The 19,509-nt window shown below is 32.5% G+C and overlaps 3 protein-coding genes across 3 annotated transcripts; 1 reads left to right on the top strand and 2 right to left on the bottom strand.

Annotated features, from left to right (window-relative positions):
• Nucleotides 1-513: 513 nt before the first annotated feature.
• On the bottom strand, nt 514-3,890 carry LOC100782648 (probable protein phosphatase 2C 27). The gene is made up of 4 exons (XM_003542620.5): nt 3,386-3,890; nt 2,391-2,588; nt 1,536-1,747; nt 514-1,265 (listed from the first exon to the last, which is right to left on the bottom strand). The coding sequence occupies exons 1-4, from the start codon at nt 3,563-3,565 to the stop codon at nt 704-706; spliced, it is 1,152 nt and encodes a 383-aa protein (XP_003542668.1). The 5' UTR covers nt 3,566-3,890; the 3' UTR covers nt 514-703.
• A 7,652-nt stretch (nt 3,891-11,542) lies between these two features.
• LOC106795637 (secreted RxLR effector protein 161-like) lies at nt 11,543-12,010 on the top strand. The gene has a single exon (XM_014766253.1). The coding sequence runs from the start codon at nt 11,543-11,545 to the stop codon at nt 12,008-12,010; it is 468 nt and encodes a 155-aa protein (XP_014621739.1).
• A 4,471-nt stretch (nt 12,011-16,481) lies between these two features.
• Nucleotides 16,482-18,164, bottom strand: RPS11 (ribosomal protein S11). Its single transcript, NM_001250039.1, is given in 6 exon segments — nt 16,482-16,682; nt 16,786-16,875; nt 16,966-17,110; nt 17,739-17,839; nt 17,943-17,983; nt 18,097-18,164. Coding segments are annotated over 6 exon segments (480 nt in total). The 5' UTR covers nt 18,109-18,164; the 3' UTR covers nt 16,482-16,591.
• Between the last annotated feature and the right edge of the window lie 1,345 nt (nt 18,165-19,509).

Genomic DNA, 19,509 nt, shown 5'->3' with positions numbered 1-19,509 from the left:
TATCCAAAATTATAAGAGGGTGATCATGTTCATGGTTTAAAGCCAATGCAATGGGGTTCAGCTACTCTTTTCCAATCCTGGGGTTTGTCTTAATTTCGTTCACCTTGGTTTGGAATAATTTAGGTGGCCCTAAATGGCGTGAATTGATAGTTTGCTCAACAGGAGTATCATCTTTTGTGAGTAAAACATTATACGGTTACTGGAATAAGTTCAGAGTCTAGCATTCCTTTTCTTCTTTGCATGGAAATTTCTTGTTAAAACTTACTTTAGACAGTGGTTGTAACTGTATTTTGACGTGTATGTTTTTCAAGATTAATGTTGTAATTCTCATTTTGAGTACCTCACTCACAAATCATTTTGTTTGCTTTTCACAAACACACAAAATCCATCCACAATGAGGAGCTTGACCAACAAAAAAAAAAATGAGGACAGTGCGATGTTGCTTGTGTGCATAAATTACATTTTTACAAGATATACATAATTCAAGTTTATCACTTTCCCATTAAGACATTAGCAATGGGGAAAATAATTATAAGATGGTATGAAATTTATTTGAATTTGCCATCTTGGTGTGTTCCTTACTCCATCCCCTCAGGGATCAGCAACAACAGGAAGTAGAATGACATTTTTAGTGTGACGGATGAATTTATGTACATAATCTCACCTCAAAAAAAGAATCATTTGTGTTGCAGAGAAGAATGTTTTATCCTTCTAGCAAGCACTTGAGATTTTGAAGCCCCTCAGCAGATATACTTCTTCTGACTCTAGGCCTTTCTACAACCATAGGAGGTGGTGGTTCTGAGTGGAAACATATCATCACCACTGTCAAGTTGTCTGTTGCTCCTCTCTTTATTGCTTCCCCTATTATCTCCTTGCAACACTGCTTCACATCATTGTGCTCTTGAAGCCTCCTTCGAGCAAAGTCTACAGCATTTTGGCTGCGAAAAACATCCCAGATTCCATCACTCCCAATTATCAAAAATTCATCTTCTTTTGTTAATGTCATCAATTTAAGTTCTGGCTCAGCACTCAATGGTCCACCCTTTCCATTCATTTCTTTCATTCCTTCAAGATGCCAGTCACCTAGTGCACGAGTCACTCCTAACTGGCCGTTCAGGTAACCGTCATCTATGTATCCACCTAGAGACTCAATCCTCTTCCTTTCTTTAATACACAATGGCCTGTGATCTTTGGACATTTCTATAGCCCCTCCACCACGGGACAATACAGCGCGGCAGTCTCCAGCATTGGCAACCAGTAAAGACCTATACAAGACAATGGCATTCATTTAGAACATTGAAATAGTTTCATCAAATATCCATTCAACATAACTCAGCCAATTGCTATGATTCGATATTTATGCAACTTGCAACATTGGTGGAGAGAAGGGAACAATAAATCCTGAAAGGGAAGGCATAGTGTGATATATAGGCACTGCATCTGACTTCAAAATCAGTGTGCCACCACCTCCCGGATATGAACTGTGAAAATTATACATGGTTTTACAAAGGCATAAAAGCAGCAAAGATGTTCACCTTCCAAATATAATTGCAGTCAGTGCAGTTGTACCAGAAGACAGGGAAGACTCGGTAGAACATGATCTTGCAAACTCTGCATCAATCTCCAAAAATGACCTTGTGACTACCTTCTCTAATTCCAAAGGGAAGTCAGCATCCTCAACAATCACCCGTGGCAGATGATCACGAACAAATTGTGCAGCGCTCTTCCCTCCGTGTCCATCAAATACCTGCACAGTAAACCATTTTTCTCTTTACATGTCAAATCCTGATTAGTAGGATGCATATCCACCTATTCAAAATGACTAATAGATGTTCAGTCTCTTCTGAGGTGAATTTTCCTATAGCTTATATAATTTACTTATTAGTCACAAGTTTCAAGTCAGACTTTAGAATTGCTATACTATTACAATTTCTGAAGGGGAGGAAAGGGGGGGTGACAATGATAAAGAGTCCACAATGTCACCTTTTAAGAAAGTTCAAAAAAGGAAACATTTTCAACACCGAATCTTGCAAACCAGGTTGAAGTATTTAATATCCCTAACTTCGACTTATAACATCATCTGGTCATTGTCTAGTTCTATACAGATCCAATTATATGTTAATTTGCTTGCAAAAATTTTGGGAGAGGAAACTTTTGAGGCTTGAGTTTCTAGCTCATTGGATTATGTGAACACAACAAGATGCTTGACCTTTCTTTTTAAGTTGTCCATCATTGACTACTTCCTTCCTTCTTGCTGGTCACTGTTTAGGGGTGGACTAAGACTGTTCTATTTTTTTTTCCGGTTTATTATTACAAATATAACATGACTGCATGGGATAAAATGAAATTTATGACACCAGGCGAATGGCATAATCGGTTAGATAGCTTACACCATAAAAGGAAATAGCTTCCTTGCAAAGTTCGTTATTGCCAAATTTTTCTGCCAAGTCTCCAATGCATATGTGGGTATCCTCCATGGAAGGGCGATCTCCAATATCAGAACACTCTCCAGACCGAAGAGTAGGGACAAAGTTCATCATGTTCTGTTTTTTGTCCACAATTTCTGCATCCTCACATATGCTTTCCAGCTAAAATGTACCACAGCAGAAAAATGCAAATGAGCCAAGATGATAGGAGCCTTGTGCAGAGAAATAAAGTTAACTAACAGAAGACGCTAAGCAAACTCAAGAAAAACATGAAAAGTAAGAAACAGATGAGTATTCTCGAGTACACAAACACGAATATTATTCTGAAATTGTACCAGGTGTCAATTTCAGCAGTATGTAACTACTTTCATATCTACAAAGTCACCAAACTCAATTTTATGAATCAACAAATTGTGCTAACAAATAAGAACCATTTAGAAACACCAATCGTGATTTACATGCAAGCAATGCAGGCTGATTCAATTGACAGCACAATCAGTTTCCACATTGATGTTACCAAGTACACAAAGTTAATCTCCATCCCCGGAGACGAACTAATTTCCGACAACCAATTCTAACATTAGCCACCCTTTTGATAATCACATCTGAGAGAATTTCAAGATCAAGTAACCTTTAGAGGTCATATTTCATTAGCAAGTTCTCTTCTTCCACAGATACCCAAGAAGAATCCAAGCAAGCGATTAACAGCCATATGGGCAGACACAAACCAAAATCTAATTAAAAATAGAAGAATCCATGACTTCACAAAAGGTTAAAATAAAAAACAGTGAACAAGATTCATGAACAATGGCAATTAAAGTACTATTGAAGTCTCCGAAGCATAATTGAAAGAGTGGCCTACAAATTCAAACTACCGTACAGTAAAGAAAAAAAGAAAAAAAAAGACACCCCATAAAGGAACAGAAGAAAGAGAAAGATGAGGGGAAGGAATTCCTTACAGGAGATGAATTTACAACACTGATCTGGTCAGAGGGAATTCTAAAAGAAGAGTCTTTTTCTTTGTTATCCATGTGGGCACGCAAGAGATCACAATGCAAAGGCCATGAAACTCTCCTATTGTTATCAACGTTCTTCTCTATATGATCTTCACCAACTTGTTCGCCATCTTTCACACACATGGTGACAACAAAAACACTTGCGGTCAAGTGGCACGTTCAACTCAGCAACTGGCACTTGCACTTGCACTTGCAGGCATGGAAATTATGAAGTAAGAGTAGTCCACACACAACTCCACATATTAAGAGATCACACTTGATGGAATTTTGTTGCTTACACTACAAAGAGATAGAAAGAGAGAGAGAAAGAAGATTCTTAGAATATGTTGGGACAATGATGGCGTTGTTGTGTGTTTACATATAAGTGTTAGTGGAAAGCAGTGTGAAAGGAGAGAAGATGGGAGCCGTTAAGTTCCTGATTTTTCTATGAAAGCGTGGTCCAAAATTGTTGGTTGAGTTTATTAAGTGGTTTCTTGATATTATAATGTTTTTTGCTCACAAAAATAAGCTTCTATGATGTCCCTTTCTATGCTTACCTATCATCTTGTCATCCCACCTAGTTTTCTTTTTTATGTATTAATATTAATTTTCCTCTCTTTTTTCTCTCCCTTTATTGCACTCCCATAATATCCCATGTGAAAAATCTTCTGCGATATTTATACCCGAATTTCATGTCTTTTCTTTTCTCCATACCTGCTTCTATTAATTTTGTGGCTTTTATTTAGCCATCAGTAGTAGTAGTGCTTATTGCTTGATGGCGTGTTCAGGGCTCAAACTTGGTAAAGATAATTTCCATGAAAATAAGGGAAGCTGGTGCGGGAAGTTGGAATACATACATCATTAAATACAATTGACTATGACTAATTGACCATAGATATTTTAAATGTCCTTTTTTTTTTAATATTACAGTAGTTGAGCGACATTATTTTAATTATTTGTAAATTTTCCTTTTCGATTCAGTTAAATTAAGGCATTTATCTCTTAGTTTCCTTTTTAAATGTTTTTAGATGTCAAATCTTTTTAATATCATAGTTTACTGATATTAAGTTTATTATTGATAAATTTTCCCTTTCGATTCAGTTAAATTAAGCCATTTATAACTTGGTTTGTTTTTGAAATGTTGAACTTTTAAATGTTAGTTATATATATATATATATATATATATATATATATATATATATATGTACATCAAGATTGAAACAAATTTTGTTATCACTTTTTATTTTAAAAAAGCATTTTAAGACACATGTATATAAAAAAGAAATTATATTTGTATAATAAGAAGAGAAGAAAGGAATATGAAATAAGATAAATGATGTGGTAGGAAAAGTTAAAAAAATGTTACATACACAACATGATTTATATACAAAAGATAAACAAATAAATAAAAAAATAAATATAATTGTGTTAACTATAATAATAATAATAAAAAATTGTGTAAACTAGGACAAATGAGTGCACGAATAAACTAATATGACATTATTCTAGTGTAATCTATCTTAATTTGAGTTTTAAATATACATTTACGTTTTGATGAAAGAATTTTGTTGTTAATAATAATTATATTTTATTTGAGAAATATTGTCTTACACGAAGAATAGCTGTAGTTTTATACAAAGCAAAATTAAGTAAAACGGTTTTATTTATTTAAACAAAAAGTGAATTAAAATTAAACTTAAAATTAATTTGTTTTTCCTTTCACGATTATTAATTATCCTCAATAGAATCATTTTATGCCAGCTAGAGATGTACGTATAGTCCTTGTTTGCTAGTGCACATTCACCCTCTGCCAACCGTATTAATTGGGAATAATTAAAGTCTTCTATATTATGTAAAATCTAAAATGCAACCGAAAAACTTACTAGGAAACGTTTCTATCCATTTTCATTTTCGTTTCTTAATTTAATTAAAATTCATAAATATAAATAAATAAACTACTAAATATTTTTATTATTAATTATGAATATTTTTTTATTAAATAGGATTAAATTAAAGCGATATAACTTTTAAAATTCTGTACAATTAAAGGACTTTTAAAATTAAAAAAATTATTAAAATAAAATATATGAATTAAGATACATCAATTTTTGCTTGGAGTGATTATTTCAACAGCTCATCGATTAACAATGTAATTAGTTAATCATTAATTACTAAAACATTAAATTAGTAAAAAAATTTAATTATCAAAAAGTTATTGATATAAGTGATCTTGACTTCAGTTTTTTAACTAAGATGTAGATTTTTTAATAGATATTAATCATTATTAAAAAATGATAGATACTCTATACCATCGTCATGATAATAAAAAAATAATTTAATTTATTCACATTTATTTCGTAGAATAAAAAAATAAGATCATTTTTAAGTTATATTTTTTTATTTTATTTTTAGAATTTATTTATTAATCCTATTTTATATCTACTTATTTTTTTGGAGATGAGAAGGACGAGACTTTGAGATCACTTTTAAGTTATACTTTTTTTATCCATTTTTAGAATTTATTTATAAATCCTAAACAAATTTTATTTTAATTCTTAAATTTGTAAATATTTTTGGTGTTTCATTCTCTTCTCTTTTTCAAAGTCAATGCTATGTTTTTTCATATAAACATTTAATTAAAATAAAAAACCTTAAGTATGTTTTCATATAAATATATCTCAAATTGATAGAAAAAATGTCAATAATATAGTAATTAATAATTTCTATATAATTTAAAATATAAAAATAACAAAATATTATCTTTAAAATGTAATTTTTTTATTTCATAATAATATTACTGAACAAAGAATTCCTTTAGTAATTAATTAATTTAAATTTGTGACAAAAAATTAGAGAGAGAAAAATTCATTAAAATGTCAAATTTGATCACAAAAAGTAGTATGCAAAATTTGTGACAGATAAATTAGGAAGGGAATCATTTTGTCTCTAAATTCCTAGCTAAATATGTGTTATTTATTTTGTAAAACGCTTTTAGAGAAATAAAAATTTCAACCCAAAATATCACGCACACACACACAATATTTTACTCGGTTATAAATTTGTGACTGAATATTTAGAGAGAAATATTTTCCGTCACTAAATCCGTTGTTAACTGACATATATTTAACATCATCACAAGATGTATGATACATTGCAAATTTCATCACTGTTAGAGAGGAAATTTATTTCATCTCTAAATTCATTCACCCCTGTACTGTTAACTGAAACTAATTGAAATTATGTAATTATGTTTGAACGAAATAAAATGAAATAAAATGCTAAAAGGCCACGTTACTTAATGAGAAAGATTATATTATATGGACATATTGAGTTATGATGATATTTTCTTAAAAAGAGAAAAGAAAATTGTTGTAACCAATCATAGTGGTGTGCAAAGTATTAACAGTACTCATAATAGGTAGTTGCAAGAAATTCTTTCAAGACTATTCCCTTTGAGGACGGCATTCATATAACTAAATAAATTTCTTGAGAGTTAAGTAGATGGGTTTTGTCTATTAGGGGTCAAAACTCCAATGTAGGAAGAAAACGAATAAGGTCTCCCCTCCTCTTTGTTCAATTAGCCATTTATAACTTTTAGACTTGGTTTCATACTAATACTATTCGATAACATCTTTTCTACTTGCTAAACTACTTTGAAACCAACCTTATTATTTTATTAAAATATTCAACGGGAGCAGCTGTTGGTATGATCCTCTCCTAACTGGTATATGGTGATCTGAAGTTATAATTTAAGAAAGAAGCAAAAGTATTGTATTTTCTAGCTATATCCAGAAAAATATGGATTTAACTAAATCTTTTTTTTCCTCATCAAAGTACACCAAAGATTATAATACTCCGATTGAATCACACCAGAATGAAAAAGATCCAGAAGCTGTACAGGTATGGAACTGTATAGTTAAGGATGAATTAAAAGGAATTAATTGGTATTATCTATTCCTATAAGATGTATCTATTTTTCGATAGTCTATCATATAAGAATTCCATAGTTAAGCTTGTTTGGTTTGGACTAGTTATATGATGGGTAACCTTCTGGAAAGTTTCTCAGAAAGCATGTGAATAAGGACAAAATACGCTAACAAATTTTGTGTTGATTTGTGGGATCAATCATTGATCCTAGAAGTAAACATAGCTGATTTTCGAGATCTTGGAAAAGGTTACCTATGGAGGGTTCTGACTGGTGGAGGGTTCTGACCAATAAAAATATTAAGTGAAATGTCACTTCATGAAGTGTCATAGTGTGAAAATTATTGAGGAGTCAAAAATCAAGGATACTAGAGAGATAACATCCCAAAGATGTCATCTATAATATGATTCATGAAAGGTAAAAAAGAAGAAGCAAATAAAGTCTTTGAATAGTTGAGATGTATTCATATACCTTTCTTGAGAAAAGATTTACTTATCAACTAGAGCAAGCATTAGTGCTTGAAATATTTACTTATTTGGTTGCAACTCCCTTATTTCCCTTTTCTTTCTTCTGGTGATTGATTGTAGAAGGAAAATTGGCTATTGCACGGATACTCACGCATGTACTAGTACAATATGATACACAATTTCTTAAACTTTTAGATATGACTATTGTTAGAATGTGATTAAAATAACTAGCGATTAGAAGTGAACTATGGATTGTTGTTAGAAAGTGAATAAGCTAGTTTTAGCAGATATATTGTATAAATAACATTTGACTCTTTCATCATTTTGACTGATTTTTTAATAACAAAATTTCAATTCTCTCACATCTTTTTCTCATATCTCGTGTGTAAATCTGTTATTGTTCTAACAATCAGAGCCAAGGTTTCGATTAAGGGATTCTTGCAACACACATGATGGGACCAATTGGCGCGAATTTTTTAACAAATCTTCCCATTCTCAATGGAAAGAACTGAGATTGGTGGCGTGTGCAGATGAAGGTGATTTTGGGCTATCCGGAAGTCACAGAAATTGTCAAAGAAGGTTATCTAACGTTCACTGAAGATTCTACAGATGCACAAAAGGCGCTTCACAACAAAAACAAGAAGAAAGATTGTAAAGCGACCTTCCTGATTCATCAATGTGTTGATGAGGCACACTTTGAGAAGATTACAGGTGCTGCAACTTTGCGAGAAGTGTGGAAGATCCTGGAGAAATGCAATGAAGGCGCAGAGCAATTGAAGAAGGTGAGATTACAAACGATGAGGCGTCAATACGAATTGATGCAAATGGAGAATAATGAAAAGATAGCTGAATTTTTCGATAGAATCATCACTTACACGAATGCCATGAAGAATTGTGGTGAGACAATTTCAAATCAAATAATTGTAGAAAAGATTATGAGAACACTCAATCCCAAGTTCAACAACATTGTTGTAGCCATTGAAGAATCTAAGAAGCTCGAGGAATTAAAGGTAGAAGAACTTCAAGGTTCTCTCGAGGCACATGAGCAGAGACTCGTTGAAAGAGGTTTAGAGAAGTCTGGTGATCATCAAGCACTACATGCTCATACATCAGGAAGAGGAGGCCACAACTCCAAAGGAAATTCTTGATCAAGATCAACCAGAAAGCTCCAATAGAAGAGGGAGTTTCAATAACTGGCTAGGAGGAAAGAAAAAAGTTGTTGACAGGAAAAAAAATCAAATGTTTTAATTGTAATCGGATTAGACATTTTTCCACAGAATGTGTAGCTACACCAAGTCATACAGATCATCGGGGGAGTCAATCACATAGTGATCATCAAGCAAACATGGTCAAAGAAGAGAATGAAGCAAATCCTAAAGAACAACCTTTGATGATGATGATGATCACCAATCCAAAATCTCACAATAATGAAATTTGGTACATAGATTCTGGGTGTTCAAATCATATGATCGGACATCGTGATTGGCTTGTTAATTTTGATGCAAAGAAGAATAGCACAATAAGGTTTGCAGACAATAAAGAGTTATTCAGGTTGAGGGTGCTGGGAATGTGTTAGTCACAAGGCAAGATGGAAGACAAGCAGTGATCTCAGATGTGCTTTATGTTCTTGGAATGAAGAGCAACTTGATCAGTATGGGTCAACTCTTGGAAAAGTGATTCTTAATGAATATGATTAATGGTTTTTTGGAGATCTATGACACAACAAAGAGAATGATCATGAAAGCCCCTTTGGTTAGAAATAGAACCTTCAAGGTAAACCTAAACACCATTGAATCTCAATGCTTTTCTGCTGCTACATGCTACATTATCAAATGACTCATGGTTATGGCACCTAAGGTTAGGCCACTTAAATTTCAAAGATTTAAGCCTGTTGAGATCAAAAGATATGGTATATGGTCTTCCCTCAATTGTGATTCCAAAGAAAATTTGTGACAACTGCTTGATCAGCAAGCAACCTAGAACCTCTTTCAGTTCATACATTATGTCCAAAGCCAGTGATATTCTACATATTGTCTACTTAGATGTTTGTGGGCCATTTGATGTTCCATCACTAGGGGGAAATAGATATTTTGTCTCATTTGTTGATGATCTTAGTAGAAAATTATGGCTATATTTGATTAAGGCTAAGAGTGAAGTGTTCAACATCTTTAAACGATTCAAGGCTCTAGTAGAAAAGCAGTCTAGGAAGTGTATTAAGATTCTGAGGACAGATGGAGGAGGATAATTCACGTCTGGTGAGCTAGAAGGCTTCTGCAAGGAGCATGGAATAATACATGAAGTAACTGCACCCTACACTCCCCAACACAATGGGATTGCAGAAAGAAGAAACAGGACCATATTAAATATGGTAAGAAGCATGCTCAAGCAGAAAAATATCCCTCATAGTTTCTGGGGTGAAGCAGCCATGACTATTGCTCATGTCCTGAACAGATGCCCTACCAAAAGGCTTGAGTCAATAGTTCCAAAAGAAGCATGGTCTGGTAGCAAGCCTTCTATCAAGCATTTCAAAATCTTTGGCTCATTCTGCTATAGACATATTCCAAATCAAAGGAGAAAGAAGCTTGATGACAAAAGTGAACCAATGATTTTTGTAGGTTACAACTCTACAGGTTTCTACAAGTTGTACAATCCCAAGACAAAACAAGTTCTATTCAGTGGAGATGTTTATTTTGATGAATCTAATTCATGGGGTGAGTCACAGCCTATAACTGAAATAGTTTCAAAATTATAGTTTGATTGGGAAGAAAACAACTTAGTAGGAGAAACCATTCAAGAGACAATGAATGTTGAGTCTCAAGTAGTGAATAACATACCTATAAGAAATAAAAATTTCCCATCAAGACTTTCAGACTATCAAGTTTATCCTGATAATGTTATCTTAGATGATGGTGATCTAGTTCAGCACCTGGCATTCATGGCTGATGTGGAACCTATTAGTCTTGATGAAGCCATCACAAGCAAAGTATGGAAATTAACCATGGAAGAAGAATTAAGAAGTATTGAGAAGAATCATACCTGGGAAATGGTAGAATTACCTCAAAACAAGATTCCTATTGATGTCAAATGGGTTTTTAAAGTTAAACTTAAACAAGATGGCTCAGTTGCTAAGCAAAAGGCTAGACTAGTAGCTAAAGGTTTCATGCAGAAGAAAGGGATAGATTACTCAAAGGTGTTTGCTCCTATAGCTAGATTGGAAACTGTGAGGCTAATTGTTGCTTTGGCTAGTTGGAGGAATTGGAAGTTATGGCAGCTGGATGTTAAATCAGCTTTTCTCAATGGACCACTTGATGAGGAAGTGTTCATTGTACAACCTCCTGGTTTCATAAGTAAAGGGAATGAACAGAAGGTTTTGAAGTTAAGGAAGGCTCTATATGGCCTGAAATAGGCACATAGGGCTTGGAACAAAAGGATTGATACTTTCCTTCATAGTGTTGGTTTTCATAAATGTTCAGTTGAGCATGGAGTCTATGTTAAGACTGTAAGTTCCACTAAAATTCTTCTTATTTGCTTATATGTGGATAACTTATTGATTACTGGTAGTAGTTTAGCTAGTATTGAGTCACTCAAGCAAAGCTTAAAGAAGGAATTTGAAATGACAGACTTAGGAATCTTATCATATTTTTGAGATTAAAGTTTGCTTATACTGAAAAGGGAATCTTTATGCACTAGAAGAAGTATATTTTAGAGGTAATAAAGAAGTTCAATATGATGGAGTGTAATCCTGCAGAAACTCTAGTTGAGTTAAATGTGAAGCTTGTAAGAAGTGAGAATGAGGCTTCATTTTATGGAACCTTGTTCAGGCAGATTGCTGGTAGCCTGAGGTTTATTTGTCAAAGTAGACCAGAAATTGATTTCAGTGTTGGACTTGTGAGCAGGTTCATGAGTGATCCTAGACAACCACATTTGTTAGCTGCTAAGAGAATCTTGAGATATCTAAAGGGAACTCTGGGATATGGAATCATTTTTTCCCATCAAATCAAGGAGGATGAGAGTCTACATCTTGAAGCCTATTCTGATTCTGATTGGTGTCGTGATTTGGTTGATAGGAAAAGCACTATGGGACAAGTCTTCCTATTGTCTGGATCTCCTATGTCCTGGAGCTCAAAGAAGCAAACAGTGGTGGCACTATCAACTTGTGAAGCAGAATACATTGCAGCGTGTTCAGCTGCTTGTTAGACACTATGGTTATCTTCCTTGCTTAGTGAATTGAAGGTGTTTGTTGGTAATGTTGTTGAATTGCTTGTGGACAGTAAATCATCTATAGCTTTGGCCAAGAATCCAGTATCTCACGATAGAAGCAAGCATATAGACACCAAGTTTCATTTCCTTAAGGATCAAGTAAACTAGGGCAGGGTTAAATTGAAGCCTTGCAGGACAGAAGTGCAATTGGCAGATATAATGACTAAGTCATTGAAGATTGAAAGGTTTAAGGAGTTGAGAGAGTCCTTGAATGTAGTTTGTTTGTAAGCTTTTGGATCAAAGGGGGGGTGTTAGAATGTGATTAAAATAGCTAGCGATTAGAAGTGAATTATGGGTTGTTATTAGAAAGTGAATAAGCTAGTTTTAGCATGTATACTGTATAAATAGCATTTGACTCTTTCATCATTTTGACTGATTTTTTGAAAAACAGAATTTCAATTCTGTCATATCTTTTTCTCATATCTCGTGTGTGGATTTGTTATTGTTCTAACAACTATAACAAAATATATTACATCAAATACATATTTATCGTCAAAATTTTGTTATTCTATGTGATAGTTTTGAAGAAAACTATTGCAAGAATGTGATTATGCTTTTTTGGGAGGGGTATAAGACTTTTTGTTTCGAAAATTATTTTTATTTTTTTATGTAAAAATTATTTTTCTTGTATATGGGTATATATATAGATCAAGTATTGGTAGTGTTATTCCACAATAAATTCCAATGATCCGATCAATTAAATTTATTTAATGAATTACATACAAAAGGTGTTGCTACGTAAAAAAATTATTTAATGAAATATGAAATGGTGAGAGAGAGAGAGAGAGAGAGAGAGAGAGAGAGAGAGAGAGAGAGAGAGAGAGAGAGAGAGAGAGAGAGAGAGAGAGAGAGAGAGAGAGAGAGAGAGAGAGAGAGAGAGAGAGAGAGAGAGAGAGAGAGAGAGAGAGAGAGAGAGAGAGAGAGAGAGAGAGAGAGAGAGAGAGAGAGAGAGTAAAAAACAATATTTTAGTAGTTTTCTCAAATCATCTGCATCTTAAACTTTTTAAAACAATAAAGCTTTGAAAGTGATGGATATCCACAACATAGAAGAAGAAAAAATGGTTACGTACGAAATATGAATGCAATTTCTTAATACAAATATTAGTATCAAATAAGGATACAATATAAATACATCACTAGTTTTGAAGTATATGTGTATCATAAATTATTGGAAATACGTAACATAATAAGTTAAGAGACAAGTTGACTATGGCATATTGCTTTATTCTATAATTACCAATTATGAGGAAAAAGAATTGAAAGCAAAGTTTTACAAATTTTATTGGTTAGTGCTAATAAAGAACTTATTCAATGGAAACACGATGGGTAATTAATCACATTATAACTTCTCAATCGAGTTTCTACGGAGGAGGTCCTAGTTGTGCAAACAAGTCAGCACAGCCTTTAAATATAGCCCTATGATTTTGTAGGCTTGGGTGCTGTATGACACCCCATCTCTCATAAATGTCGTAGTTGAATTAATCATAAGTTAAAATGAGAGAAAGGAATCGAAGTGAAATGACTTTTTTTTTAATCTGAGAATGAACTTTAGTACAAATTTAGTGGCTATCGCTACTGGGATTCCAACAAGGCATTAATGTTCATACATCATATAAGTCTTTATGGTCAAGTCAAGCATACCAAAAGGAGGGAACCCTTTTGCACTATAAAGTTATCATGACACTAGCAATGCATAAGAATCTCTCTCACGTCTTGATGGGAAAACTGAAGATGTTGGACTAAGACGTGGGACAATGGTGTTCACTGAAGTTGTGCCCATCACATTTTGGCATCAGTGGAAGGGCTTAAAAAGTTCCATGCCCCTCGTAAGGGTTCATTTGATGTGAGATATTTTCATTGCTAATGGCCAACACCAAAATGGCAACAAAAAAGAGAAAAAAAAAGGTCAACTCAACACCAAACAAAAGGGATTAAAGTATTTTAAAATGGAACAGCAAAATATGTATTCCAATATGAGAATATGTTTGAAAATCAGGTAAAAAAATATGTTTGAAGTAAAAATATTTTTACAAAAAAATCAATATTTTTATTTTTATTCATTAATTATATTGAAATACATATAATAACAATTTTAACTATAAATCAAACATGAACCAACAAAATCAAGTACTTTAAAGTTTAAAGCACAGCATGGCAAGAATTTGTGGAACATTGTGATCCAACAACATCAATAGCAACATGGTAATTTGCTCAAGACAAAAAAGGTAAATTTCCCAATCAGAGTTGGGGTGTCATAGTATCAATTAGAGCAACTATGTGACAATGATGTGGGGACAACAACAGTTCTCGTAAGCTAGCTATGGTAGACAGGGTGACAGTTTCATTATTGATCTAGTACAGCTCCAAGCTGTTATGAGCACCATACACCGACACAGTGATTTCTTGTCACGAATAGAGGGCATATCAACTAACACAATCGCATGAGTTTAATTTGGTCCATTTCCTACCAGATCAACAATGCTATATTGCCAGTGTTTCAGACACATCACGCATGCAACCATTGAGACTCAAGTCAAAGATTTCCACTGATGCGAATCCAAAAAGTTACCAACATACTCAACTCGTTAATCGTTATGATAGGGTAAATTTAATGTAAATTTCATTAAATAAAAAGTCTTGCTAGAATATATACTTTATTAAGAGTGTTCATAAATCAATTTGAATTATTTTAAATCACTAAATCAATTAAAAAAAAGAAATTGAACAGACCACTATTTAATTTTTTTATGTAATTTGAATTGACTTTCATATCTAAAACTAAATCACACACCTCTTTTGTAATTTATGTTTCTTTTTTATGTGAGAATAAAAAATAATATCAAAAGGCTTATAATTAGATCTTTTGACAAAAATTTGTATCTTAATTTTTTATAATATATTTATGACAAATATTAATCAGTGTCCAAACTAATTAGAAAACTTAAAATAAATTTTTTATTAAGATGTATAAAATTGGGTTATTCATGATTTTTTTTTTACATTCTCTTATAATTTTATATTAAATATTTTTTGTAATTCTTTAATTAGTGTATAAGTACACGGATTAGTAAGACTCTGTATTTATTTACTGCGATCATCCTTTATTACATAAGTGTGGATTTCAGGCAGGATCTGATATTATTGACATGGGTGTATTGAATGTACATAGTCAAGACATATAATATTGACAAGAAAAGTTTAACTAATCCTAAATATGTTTAATTAATGTTGATATAGATTAATTAACCTTTATCTTATAAAGTTTACAAGACATTTATAGCTGTTTTAGTTTTCATTTTGTCTTGGTTTATTTGATGTGTATTCGTCTCCAAAAATAGATAAAATCAACGCTTATTGGAATTTTAATTCTTCTATTTTATTTTATTCGATATGTAATTTTGGTCCCCATTTTAAAATAAGAACATTTGGTTTCTTTATTTTCAAAAATACTGTGATTTTAATCTCTTATTTTAAAATAGACATTATGTCCTTTTATTTTATAATATTTTCAATTTTAGTCAAATTCTCAATTTTAATCATGTTTTATTTCTTTTTTTATCGAATTGAGTTCTGAATGTAACATATTCATTTAACGTATTATAGAAAATAATTTAATTAATTATAATGTAAGAAATAAAAAAATAGGAAATAGATGAAGTTCAAGATTAGACCAAATGCGCAAATTTTTTTAAAGTTGGGAAATTATTAAAATAGAGGAACCAAATGATTGGTCAACACGATAAGTGAACAATGATTGGTGAAAGGACCAAATGCCCAAAAGGACATACACATCAATACGTGGAGGGATAAATGGTGGGATGAGTTTATTAAGTTAATTGATTATGTTGAGCATATCCCCCGAGTTACAGCAAGCTTCAGTTTCAGATATGTACACAAAAAAGAATTCCGTCAAACAAAACACTACTGTTATCAGACGAGACCAATGAGATAAATTCACCAGAAATCCTAGCCAGTATTCACATATTATACCCCAGAAAAGTGAATCGCATGGGCTTGAGAAGTTTTGGGTTGGATTATTAATGGATTACATATCTCGACGAGCCGTTTTAATGACTGTGCTGTGTATTTTCTTTCCTCTGCATACATTATTTTTAAATTTCATACATCTAACAGGTGTCAGATGTGATCCAATCTTGTGAATGCTCAAGAAACAAATTCAATGTATACTGCTGAGTTACAAAACTAATTTTCGTAATTTCCAATGGGCCCAAATCTCAATCTCAGTTTAAAACATATTCAACCAAACTTTAGAAACCCGAGTAAACTAAATATATTACTGGTAAAGCAAATGAAGAGTCTGCATAGTTTCAAAAATTAAAAGGCAAATAGTATTCGAAAAACATAATGTATAACAAAATCCTAAACATAAAGCCAGAACGAAACCTCAAAGAAAATCCAAAATTGATAAGGTTTTAATATGTCACCTTCCAGAAAAGAAATCAGATCTACTAAATAACAAGGTAACATTTTTCTTCAATAAAAACTGGAAATCGAAGCTCACATTCCAGTAAAAGCCTTCTTTGCACCACTAGAAGATCCAGCTGGGATCACTTTCAAGACATTGAACCTCACTGTCTTAGAGAGAGGCCTGCAGAAGTGTTACAAACAAGAATCAAACAGATATCTATACCATTAAATATACAAGATTTACAGGTTAGTACACAAAAAAGGTTTCTCTTATATAATCTCACCTGCATTGACCAATAATAACGTGATCCCCTTCCTTCACACGGAAGGCAGGTGATATATGAGCAGGAATATTTGAGTGCCTCTTCTCGTACCTGAACAAAAAAATAAAAATGGAATTGTAATTATGTTTCTACAAACATACCAAACAAAAAAAAAGGCTAAAAAGGATGGCAGGAGAATACCTCTGGTACTTCTTGATAAAATGGAGATAATTCCTTCTAACAATAATAGTCCTGTTCATCTTAGCACTGTGACATGTTCCAGCCAAGATACGGCCACGGATGGAAACATTGCCAGTGAAGGGGCACTTCTTGTCAATATAGGTTCCTGTATTCAAAAGGAATAATAAATCAAAACAACTGGTTTAAAAGCAGAAATGACCACATACAGGTACAGAGAGAAATAACTAGGTCATTTGATATGAAGTAACAAAAGTACATGAAGATAATGACATGAGTAATGCCATGAGATTTAACAATCAGCCTCACAAAAAAAAAATAGCATTTTAAAGTGTATAGACAAATGCATGGTATTCTAATAACTAGATTACAATTATTATTTCCCAACAATACTCGCACAACAGAACACCATAATATTTTAGATAGTAAACATTAGTAAAAGCATATACCCTTGAATCCTGTAAATAAATATGTTCACACCGAGCACGTCTCTAACTTGGATTTGAAATGCATGTTTAAAAACCATTGCAATTATAAAACAAGCACCCCAAATTATCAGATAGCAGCCACAAACAAACAACACTAGGGCATGTTCGGGAGTGAACTTTTTGAAAGTGAGTTTCTATAACCTAATTTACAAACACCGCATCAGGTCAACAAAATTTATGGCATCTATAATAAGAAGAAACAAATATCCACAACAATAACCTGATAAATTCACATCGCAAAGAACAAACATTTTATAAGAGAAAGTGGTGAATGAGAGAGAGAGATACCTTCGATGGCTTCCCTGGGAGTCTTAAATCCAAGCCCAATGGACTTCCAAAAGCGGTTCCCACCTTTTCCAGGTCTCTTTCCCTTCCCAGTCTTCTTTGTGCTGCGAAAGGGACCAAAAACAACAAACGATTCAGCATCAAAACATCACAATGGAAAAAACAAAAACAACAAAAGTGAAGCATTTTCTCGAACACTAAGCGTACCTGAGAAACACTTTTGGTTGCTTCAGAAAAGCTTTCTCGGTCTGCAAAACACAATTGAAAACAAAAAAAACAACGGAAGATCCAAACGAGGCCTAATGAGTATTGATCAAACGAAATGGAGAAAAGGAAGAGAAAATGTGGAGAATAAGCGCACTTGTTCAGCCATGGTGAAGGGAGTTGTAGGCAAAAGCTGCAGAGAAGAGTGTTTGGACCGCCGCACTCAAAAACCCTAATAACTTCTCTCGCTCGGAGTTGAGGGAAGACGCTCCTTTTGTTAAGATTTCAGCTACTGGGCTTTTTAAAGTGGGCTAGGAATTAGATTAGCCCAAAACTTAATAAGCCTTCTAGGGATAAGTAAGTAATGTCGCACTGGATGTTAAGGTTTTTTACCTTTAAATTAAATCATGAAAAAAAAGTAAATTACACTCGTATTTTGTATTTTTTTTTTAATTACATTCGATATTTTTTTTTATATTACTTTTACTTTTTTTTTTAGTGTCGTTAATTAATATCAATTGAAATATATAAACATATGAAATTGTCTAACATTTTTGTCACACTTACACTCTCCCTGTTTTTTTTTTTCAAATCGCACCCAATACTTCTTCCTTCTTTTTTACATTACTTTTATCTTCATCCTTTTAATGTCATTAACTAACATTAATTATGTGGACAGACAAAATTGTCCTAACACTTTTATTAAATACTTAATAACAAATTAATAATTAATTTTGTAAATGAATTTTACTTAAGACAATAACAACTTTTTCTTTAACATTTGACCCTTACTTCATTATTGACTTATTGTTAACACTTAAAGAAAATGCAGTTCTTGATTGAAATATTATATCAAACACTTAGTCATTAAAAATAAATATTTCAAAGAAAGGAGTTAAAAATACAAATGTAAGAACAAAACATTAAATTTTGAAGCAAATGATCATATTTAACCAATAGACATGGTTGAGAATACGTTAAACAAAAACACAACAACCAAACGACCTAACACGCACAAAAAAATTGAACTAAAAAAATGAAATTAAAAGGAAATTAAAATTTTATATTTTTAGTTGCTTAAAATTCTAAAAATTTAAATTATTCATAAAAAAATATCTAAACAATGAATTTTAGATTAAAAAAATTTAAATTCTCTAATAATTTTTTTTTTTTAATTAAAATTTTGTATCCAAAAGCACTATGAAGAATCTCCCTAACAGCATTTATGAACAGTCCCGCCAAACCCTCCATTGCTACCAGGAATATAAAAAGAGGCAAGCTGGTCACCTTGCTTGAGCCCACGCTGAGACTTGAACTCTTCTGTGGACTTCCGTTGACAAGGACGGATATAAAACTAGATTTAACTATAGCATACACCCACCTTCTCCATTTCCACCCAAAACCCAACTTTGTCAACATAAAATCCAAAACTATATATATTAACGCATGGTTCCAAAATTTTATTTTTGAATAGTTATATGTTTCCATAAATTAACTATTGTTACCTTAGAAAGAAGTCACGTACAATATTGATGAACACACACAACACATTGATATGCTTTCGAATAAA

The sequence above is a fragment of the Glycine max genome, chromosome 13, assembly GCF_000004515.6.
Source record: "Glycine max cultivar Williams 82 chromosome 13, Glycine_max_v4.0, whole genome shotgun sequence".
NCBI classification, from domain to species: Eukaryota; Viridiplantae; Streptophyta; class Magnoliopsida; order Fabales; family Fabaceae; genus Glycine; species Glycine max.
Note: the sequence above shows the minus strand (reverse complement) of the source record. Positions and strands in the feature narration are given on the sequence as shown.